Below are 10106 nucleotides of genomic sequence, written 5' to 3' on the forward strand. Positions count from 1 at the left end.
TTCCTGCAGACCAACCCTCAACCTGCGTATTAGAAGTGTACATAACTATATATATTTACAAGACTTTGTATATTGTATCTAACTCGGGTATAATTCATGAATCTAAGTGTTTTAAGTTGTTAAAAATTACAATCCAAAAAATGTTTATCCTCTATTTATATATTTTCTGGTAGTATCATATGATATGATATCAAACTAAGCGCAACGCCGATAAAAAAGTTAGACAGGATTTTAACTAACCCATGTACTGTGTGATCAACGATGATCTTCACCATCCAAGGAAGAACAAAGACAATCTGAAGTAGGAATCATGTATTAGAGTATCTTTCTTCTCGGATTGAATCGATATGTTGTTCTCGAGAAGCACCTCTAAAATTTGCAATCGAGAATAAAACTTCATCAATTTTTACCGATCCTACAATATCACTACAAGAAAATACGGGCTTAGCGACGAAACTTAGCGACAAAATAATTTCCTCGTAAAATTACGAGGCCTTTACGAGGAAGTTACGTGAAAAGACAATAAACACGTTATTTCGTCGTTAATTAACGACGAAAGGGTTTCGTCGTAACCAAACGTAAAGGAACGTCGTTTTTACGAGGAAACTGCATTTCGTCGTAATAAACACGTAATACTTAACGTGTAATTAACGAGGAAAATATTTACGTGGTTTTTGCGAGTTCAACCTAATTTTAGGTGACACACGTTTTTTATCTTGTCTAACTACCCATATTCCGTCGTTAATTCGTAGTAAAATCTCACCTACCAATTTCGAATTTTCCTATAAATATGTCATTTGAGGAACATTTGAAACACACCACATGCAAAAGAAAAAAAAATCTAAAAACGTGAAAAAAAAATGTCTGGTGATGGAAATTATTTAGAGTTGCAGAGATGGATGTACACGCATAGAGATGCTAACGGGAGAGTGACGAAAGAGTATCTGGAAGGACTAGAGACATTTATGCATCAAGCAGATTCTACACCGCTCGCCCAGGAAAGCGGTAAGATGTTTTGTCCTTGTCGGAAATGCAACAATTCAAAACTGGCAACTCGTGAAAATGTTTGGAAGCATTTAATAAATAGAGGTTTCATGCCAAATTACTATATCTGGTTTCAACATGGAGAAGGTTATAATTATGAAAATGAAGCTAGTAGTAGTAATAACAATTTTCAGAATGAAACGGTTGATCATTTGCATAATCAACATAGATACCATCAGGAGGAGCAGATGGTAGATAATTATGATAGCGTTCATGATATGGTAGCTGATGCATTTGTTGCTCATGATGATGATGAAGTTGAAGAACCTAACATAGATGCAAAAAAGTTTTATGAAATGTTAGATGCTGCGAATCAGCCACTTTACAGTGGTTGTAGAGAAGGTCTCTCTAAATTGTCGTTGGCTGCTAGAATGATGAGTATTAAAACTGATCATAATCTACCTGAAAGTTGCATGAATGCATGGACAGACTTGTTTAAAGAGTATTTGCCGGAAGACAATGTCTCTGCTGATTCTTATTATGAGATTCAGAAACCAGTTTATAGTCTTGGGTTGCCTTCTGAGATGATAGACGTTTGCATCGACAACTGCATGCTCTACTGGGGAGATGATGAGAAGTTAGAAGAGTGTCGATTCTGCAAGAAGCCACGATTCAAACCGCAAGGACGAGGACATAATAGGGTACCGTACCAAAGGATGTGGTATCTACCAATTACCGACAGATTGAAAAGATTGTACCAATCTGAGGAGACTGCTGGAAAAATGAGATGGCATGCCGAGCATACTCAGACGGATGGTGAGATGACTCATCCATCAGATGCAAGAGCTTGGAAACATTTTAACAAAATATATCCACAATTCGCTAGCAATAGCCGAAATGTGTATATGGGATTATGCACGGATGGATTTAGTCCTTTCGGTATGTCAGGGAGACAATATTCATTGTGGCCAGTCTTTATGACGCCATACAACCTGCCTCCAGATATGTGCATGCAACGGGAGTTTCTGTTCTTGACCATATTAATACCTGGTCCGAACCATCCAAAAAGGTCTCTGGATGTCTTTCTACAGCCACTGATAAAAGAGTTGAAAGATTTGTGGTCAACAGGGGTGAGGACGTACGACTGCTCAACGAAGACGAATTTTACGATGCGAGCGATGCTTTTGTGGACCATAAGTGACTTTCCTGCTTATGGGATGTTGTCTGGATGGACTACACATGGGAGATTATCTTGTCCATATTGTAATGGAACGACAGATGCATTTCAGCTGAAGAACGGTAGGAAGACAAGTTGGTTCGATTATCACCGGCGATTTCTTCCCATTAATCATCCTTATCGAAGAAACAGGAAATTGTTTAGGCAGAAAAGGGTTGTGAGAGACACTCCTCCTCCGTATTCAACTGGAGAACAAATTGAACAGCAAATCGATTACTACGGAGCTCAAGAAACAGTTCGTTGTGGTGGTAATTGGCATGTTCCCGGTAATATGCCTGATTATTATGGAGTTCAGCACAACTGGCACAAGAAGAGTATATTTTGGGAGTTGCCGTATTGGAAGGATCTTCTTTTGCGCCACAACCTAGATGTGATGCATATTGAGAAGAATTTTTTTGAGAACATCATGAATACAATATTGAATGTTCCAGGGAAGACAAAAGACAATCAAAAATCGAGGTTGGACTTGCCTGATATTTGCTCAAGACCCGAGTTACATATAAAAAGCAATAGACAAGTTCCTGTACCGGTATTCAGATTATCTTCATAACAAAAGTCGGTCTTGTTCAACTGGGTTGCATCAGCAGTGAAGTTTCCTGATGGGTATGTTTCAAACCTCTCTAGATGTGTTGAAAAGGGCCAAAAGTTCTCCGGGATGAAGAGTCATGATTGTCATGTCTTTATGCAAAGACTACTTCCCTTTGCATTTGCGGAGCTACTTCCAACAAAAGTACATGAAGCACTTGCAGGTAATATATTATTACTCACACTAATTAATTTCTTAATTTATTTTTCAAAAATATGCACTAATAATTTGCTTAATTGTTTTTGGAATATACAAAGCCATTGGAGCATTTTTCAGGGATTTGAGCACTTGCACTCTTAAAGAGGATGTCGTAGAACAACTTCACGAGAACATTCCGATCTTATTGTGCAACTTGGAGATGATATTTCCTCCCTCATTTTTTGACGTCATGGAGCATTTAGCTGTCCACCTCCCGTATAAGGCATTGCTTCGAGGACCAGTACATTATGGATGGATGTATCAGTATGAGCGGGCCATGAAATATTTGAAGGGAAAGGCAAAAAACCTCGCAAAGGTTGAAGATTCTATAATTGCTGGAAGTTTGACGGAAGAAAAATCTCACTTCACATCGTACTACTTTGCACCTAATGTACGGACCCGACAAAGAGCTCCAAGAAGATATGATGATGGTGGTGTTGCCCCAACATATGCAGTTGCTGGTGTTCCGGATAGCTTTAGCCAGATTGGACGAATGGGTGGGAAAACGAAAGAGGTTTGGTGGTCGAGTGATGAAGATGCCCATAGTGCACACACTTACATTCTACTTAATTGTGAAGATCCATTTATGCGCTATTTTGAAAGGTAACATATATGGAAAGTTCTAAACTAATTGTAATTAAAATATATTTTTCAAATGATGATATAACTAATAAAATATGTGCATTTTACAGCCTATTTGTTAGTCAAGTCCAAGAAGCTATCCCAGGTATATCCACAAGTGAGGTAGATAAAAGGAAAGATCGACACTTTATTAAATGGTTGAAGAGTCAGGTATTTACTCCAATCCGATATTTGTTTCGTCCACGGGGTGTAACGAAAGACGTTTGTTTCAATGTTCTCTTTAATTTAATTTTGCAGGTTGAATATGAGGATCCAGATTATCCCATATGGTTTCACGAATTAGTTCAGGGTCCACTTGCAAAGGTCACCACATCACCAATGTATTTCTCACGAGGCTTTACTTTTCATACGTACGAGTATGGTAAACACCGGGCGACCAGCAATTATGGAATTTGTGTGAAAGGCGAAACCGATTTCTACGGGATCTTGCAGGAGATTATTGAAGTGGAATTCCATGGGTTATTGAAGCTGAAATGCGTCATATTCAAATGTGACTGGTTCGACCCCGTGGTCAACAGAGGTGTTCGATTTAACAAATTCGGTGTAGTTGCTATCAATGGTGGACGGAGGTACAACAAATTCGAGCCTTTCATATTAGCTTCGCAAGCAGACCAAGTTAGCTTCCTACCATACCCGAGGTTGCGAGAATCTGGAATAAGTTGGTTAGCCGTTATCAAAGTTACACCCCGTGGACGAATAATCGGTGGAGAAGAACCACCTTTGCAAGAAGAACACATCAATGAAGTCGAAGAACCTGAACAACAAATGGAAGACATCCTACTCATTGATCCGCATAATCATGAGTATGAAGATCTTCCCGACGATACCACTGACGGGGCTAGTGGGGAAGAGTTTAATGAAAGTGATGATGTTTCTAGTGTTGAAGAGAATGATGATGTATCTGAATGATGATGTAATTTTTTTAAAAAATATTATTTATTTTCAGACTTGATTAATGCATTTGGGGTTTAGGGTATGGGGTTTGGTGTTTGAGATTGAGTTATTAGTTAAAGGATGTTTGAGGTTTGGTGTTTGTGGTTTACATTTTTAGGGATTTTAAGGTTAACGACGTTAATTCCTCGTAAAGAAAAACACGGGCTTTGCAAAATCCACGTAAGCTGATTTCGTCGTAAAGGACACGTTAAAAATAAACACGGGCCTTGCAAATTCCACGTAAGCGTGCGAGGTCTTTACGACGAAATCAGCTTACGTGGAAATAACAAGCCTTTTAGCTGTTTCATCTTAAAGACCTCTTTAATTTACGTTGATTTAACGAGTGTCGTGTTTAAATACCTAAACCTCTAAACCCTAAACCCCAAACCTCAATCTATATATGTTTTCACTTAGCAGACACAATAAACCTATATAATTAACCTTGTATGATTAAAAAATTTAAGAATTTAAAACATCAAACCCAAAATTAACCAAAACTTCCTTAACTTATAAGTGAATCATATATAAGGTTTACATTGCTAAACTCAATTCACTTAAGAAGACTTAATAAACATGCATATTTAAAATTTCTTGATTAAATTAACTAAACACATATAGATGTTACTAGTAATGGGTTAGGGGTTTAGGGATTTAGGGTAAAGGGTTAGGGATTTAGGGATTTACAAAACAACCTCGTTAAAAACTCGTAATTAACGTGTCATTTAGGACGAAAAAAGAAACAATCCTTGCTAATTCCACGTAAGCTTGCGAGGTCTTTACGACGAAACTTGCTTACGTGGAATTAGCAAGGATTGTTTCTTTTTTCGTCGTAATAACCACGCTAGTATACGAGGAATTAACATGTTTTTATGAAATCCCTATACCCTAAACCCCAAACCTCAATCTATATATATATACGGTTTCGATTCACTTAAAAATAAATTAAACCTATATAATTAAAATTTCATGATTAAACAAATAATTAAAATTAGGAATTTGGGGTTTAGGGTTTAGGGAATGTAAAAAACAAATGCTAAATCCACGGTTTCGTCGTAATATCCACGTGAACAAAAAAACACGGGCCTTGCAATTTCGTCGTAAAGTTAAAAAGACGGGCCTTGCAAAATCGTCGTAAATTATGACATGGGTCTTGCTGTTTCGTCGTAAATTTACGAGGAATGTACCTCTCTATGTAATCTTATATATACACGCGAGAACCAGCCACTTCATTTCGTCCCAATTTCCTCTCCTACACCTCTCAAGGTTCTCTCTAATCTCTCTCTAGAATTAGGTGGTTTAGTTTAGTGAATTTAGATAGGTTTATAGTTGATTAGGTGGTTAGTGTAGAGAATTTTGATTAGTTTGACTTGTTTTTTCTAACAATTTGAATTTTTTTTCAGATGGTTAGAAAGAACAAGCAGAAGAAAACGCCCCACTACAGTCAGATGTTCTGTGGTGATCCTGCTGCTGGATCATCATCTTCAGCTCCCGGTTCCTCCATCCCGGAGATTGTCCCGGAGTCTCAGTCACAGCCACCACCGGTTCCTCCATCTGGTGCACCACCCCCACCTGCTGCACCTCAGGCGGTTCCAGATCCGGTTGCACCCGGATACATTCATCCGGAGTTGCGGGTGCCGCCGACCGCTCCTTTTGCTCGGTACACGGTTGAGGATCTTCTCGCTCAACCAGGCCGAGCCGGTTTACCGGTTTTAGACCCCGACCGACCAGAGGGGACTCTGTGGTACGTAATTTTTTTTTATTTAAATATTTTTCAAATTATTAATAATTTTTTTTTAATACTTTAACTTTGTTTTTTTCAGGTTTGGGGTCGACAATTCTGTCGCTACGAGCGTATCCGATATCATCAAAGGATACTTCTCCGAGGCTCACCCAAACTGGAAAAAGACGCCGCACCACGTTAGAAACACGTGGTTCAAGATGTTTGCTGTAAGTTTTTTAAAATAATTATTTTATGTTTAATTTTTATTATTAACTTTTATTTCATTAATATTTTTAACTAATTATTAATCTTTTTGGGTTTAAAAATGCAGCAAAGATACCATTGGTCCATCGGGGTTCACGAGGACGTGAAACGGGAGTTCACCGCAAAGGCGAAGAAGCGGTTTTTGGACACCGTAGGCAACTGGAAGGAGGACTGTATCTACAAGGGTTACAAGGACGGGCAACCCGCTGAGCTGACCAAGGATGTCTACGATGGTCTCATCCGTTACTGGGAGCTGCCATCATCCATTGCGATCTCCAACGCCTGCTCCGCCTCTCGTAACACCAAAGACGAGCACGGCAACGGCCCGATGCTTCACTGTACGGGTCAAAAACCCCATGCCCGTGTCCGCTTGGAAATGGTAATTAATTTCTAATTTTTTTTCATATTAAATATTTTAATAATTAATATGTACTTATGTATATTGATTCTAACATTTTAAATTTTAAATATTTTCAGGCCAAAGAGACGGGACAACTCCCGTCTCTTAAAGAGCTTTACGAGAGGACCCACAAGACCAAGACGGGGGTATTTGTGGATCCGAGGTCCGAGCAAATCTACAACGATGTCGTTGCTCGGATTGAAGACCGCCAAACCCAGCTGACCCAGCAATCTCCCGATGGAATACCGGTCGTATTATCCACTCAAGAAGTGGATCAGATTTACGAGGAGGTAAAAATTTTACCTTTTAATCTACTTTTAATCTATTTTTTTAAATTATTAACATTAAACTTTATTTTTTCTTTGTAGTTCGTCCCTAAGAAAAAGGGACGTACGTTGGGAATCGGTTCCGTCAACGATGTCCCAAGAGCGACATCGTCTTATGGTCAGAGACGAGCCGACGAAGTCACTCACCTGCGTTCGGAGTTAGACTCGACGCGGACTCAGTTGGCGTCGACGCAGACGGAGTTGGAGTCTACGCGCCAATCATTCCAAGCTCGTATGGGTGGAGTGGAGGGGTTTCTGGAAGTTATATCTTCTGGAAATCCCCAATGGGAGGAGTTGTTGGCGGATATGCGACGACGGAACCCGGTTTCCGAGCCTTCTCGTACTCAGCAGCAAGAGGAAGAACTACAGAGGAGGAGTGAAGACCTCTACCGGGAAACGATCCACCGCCCCGGCCCGACTTAGTTTTTTTTTCTGTGTAATATTAAAATTCCAAACTTTTATTTATATAATATTTTCGGTTTTTATTTATTCCAAATTTTTAATATTTTCGCATTAGTAATTATTTATATTTCTAATATTTTTGTAATAACTATTTTCTATAATATTAAAATTTAAATTTAAAAAATAAATCAGTTATACAAATCGAAGCAAATTCCTCGTTAACTCACGAGGAATTAACGAGTAAGTCGACGTGTAAAGAACGACGAAACCTTACGACGAATCTACGTGTCAGACTCTACGTTCCCTTTACGACGAAAGTTTACGTCTACTTTACGTGTATTATTTACGTTTACTTTACGAGTATTGTTTACGTTTTTCTTACGAGGATAATTCACGTGTATTTTACGAGGAAACGTTACGTGTCTTTTACGTGGAAACTTAGCGTTCACTTTACGTGGAAATCTACGTGTCTTTTACGACGAAATATTAACCTTCCTTTTACGACGAAATGGGTCCCTCGTACTTTTACGATGAAATGGCGATTAAATATCCGTTACGACCAATCTTTAACGACGATATCCGTTTCCTCGCTAAATCGTCGTAAAGACGTATTTACGACGATTTAGCGAGGAAAATGGTTGTCGTTAAAATCGTGTTTTCTTGTAGTGTATCAAAAGAACAAATATTATATGGGAAAAGAATTGGATTCACCTGTAGTTGTGAGATGATCGACAAAAATCATCTGTAAACCTAATCCCCATTTGTCCATAATTTGACAGTTTCGATTTGATAAAAGAAAGACATACACACCATAACATAAGCAAACCCAATAGTTATATAATGAGCTTTTTAGATTTATAGAAAATTGACAAAAGTGATGAATCAAACTTAATCAACAAATTTCACAACTATTTAGAAAGTGGACCGATTTTGTGTATTCCTTTATACAATTATTTGTGTTCAATTTGTATGAAATTTTCACTCCGTGCAGACGCACGGATTATCACCTAATATATAACATAATAAAAATGAACTGCATGGAATTTTTTTTTTTTGGTAAAAAACTGCATGGAATTTTTTTTTTTTAACTGCATGGAATTTGCCAGCTCTTTATTCTTTCAAAGCATCCTAAGTTCCTATGTATAATATGGACTTCAGTGTTTTAATTTTGTTTTAAAATAAATAAAGTGAGATAATTTTCTAGATAAAGAAATATTAAACTTTGAAAGATCGCTTACAAATTACAACTGAGAAAAACAGCTGAAATGGCCTCTAGTCGCTAACAGAAGGATATTTATATTATATATATCCGATGATTTAATCTTAAAAGCAAAAAAATAAATTGATAAACAGAGAAGAACAAACTGAAGCCATCATTAAACAGTTAAAAGCTAAATGCCAGTTGCAGAGATTGTTAAATATTTACAGAGGAAACCCTCGAACTGTTGTTGAGACTTTTCTTTGGTTTCTTCATTTCCCCGATTCTAGTTTTCTCTACCACATTGTCTTTATCTTCTTTTGCTGCTGCTGCTGCTGCTGCTACGGCCTCAATTTTCTTTTTCATGTTTTCCTTATAAACTTTTCTCATCGCGTATACCTCTGCCAACCCCGCTGTCCCCGATCCACCCACACCGTACATCTCCCGCAAATAGTAATCTGCCAATCGATTTTAGAAATAAAAATGGTCTGAAACTCAATTGAATTTACTTTTTTTTTACTGGGGGTAATGAGAATGCGATCTAAAGAGGTTCAGCGATGAATTTATTTATAGAGTTTCTAGGGAGGGAACTTACATGGAAGTATGGAACTATCTTCGTCCGCCAATTTTGATTTTTCTTTCTTTTTTTGTTGGTTTTCCCATTTGTTGGAAATAATAATGTAGAAAATGGGAAATTTATTGAAAAAATAAAATGGAAAATTTATTGATAAAATAAAATGGGAAATCTAAATGCCATTTTCGCTTCGGGACCAAGAAATGGATGATAGATTAAGAATTTAAGATTATCTACCATACACGTGACACGCAACCAAAATCATTGACAAACATTAGGGTATAATCCCACCTTTATTATATAATATTATACCAGATGTTTTTCTACGCTGCAATAAAAACATTTTTAATTTAAATTATATTTAGAAATAAAAATTTATTAATATTTTAGATTTTATTATTTTATGAGTATTTAATAAAAACTGGTATAACTAAACATAAATTAAGATAACAATATTTTTTAATTATATATAATATATAATATGTAATATATGTAAGTATGTAGTTCAACTTATAATCTTAGTTATATTTTCTATTGCTTTTAGTTAAATATATTAAATTAACTTGATGAAATTAATAAATATTTATTTTAAAAAATTATAATTATCAAAACTTTACTTGAAAAAATTTGTAGATAATAAAC

General features: G+C 37.0%; 2 protein-coding genes across 2 annotated transcripts; one reads left to right on the forward strand and one right to left on the reverse strand.

The window, feature by feature from the left end:
• The first annotated feature begins 3498 nt into the window (after nucleotides 1-3498).
• On the forward strand, nucleotides 3499-7713 carry LOC130505955 (uncharacterized). The gene is made up of 8 exons (XM_057000562.1): nucleotides 3499-3608; nucleotides 3698-3797; nucleotides 3885-4517; nucleotides 5981-6321; nucleotides 6401-6520; nucleotides 6637-6943; nucleotides 7042-7110; nucleotides 7414-7713. Exons 1-8 carry the CDS (start codon nucleotides 3499-3501, stop codon nucleotides 7711-7713), a joined length of 1980 nt encoding a protein of 659 aa, XP_056856542.1.
• Nucleotides 7714-8888: 1175 nt separating this feature from the next.
• On the reverse strand, nucleotides 8889-9799 carry LOC108836198 (uncharacterized). Its single transcript, XM_018609390.2, has 2 exons — nucleotides 9486-9799; nucleotides 8889-9348 (listed from the first exon to the last, which is right to left on the reverse strand). Exon 2 carries the CDS (start codon nucleotides 9329-9331, stop codon nucleotides 9107-9109), a length of 225 nt encoding a protein of 74 aa, XP_018464892.1. The 5' UTR covers nucleotides 9332-9348; nucleotides 9486-9799; the 3' UTR covers nucleotides 8889-9106.
• Between the last annotated feature and the right edge of the window lie 307 nt (nucleotides 9800-10106).

This window comes from Raphanus sativus, unplaced genomic scaffold (assembly GCF_000801105.2).
Source record: "Raphanus sativus cultivar WK10039 unplaced genomic scaffold, ASM80110v3 Scaffold2733, whole genome shotgun sequence".
In the NCBI taxonomy this organism is placed as follows: domain Eukaryota; kingdom Viridiplantae; phylum Streptophyta; class Magnoliopsida; order Brassicales; family Brassicaceae; genus Raphanus; species Raphanus sativus.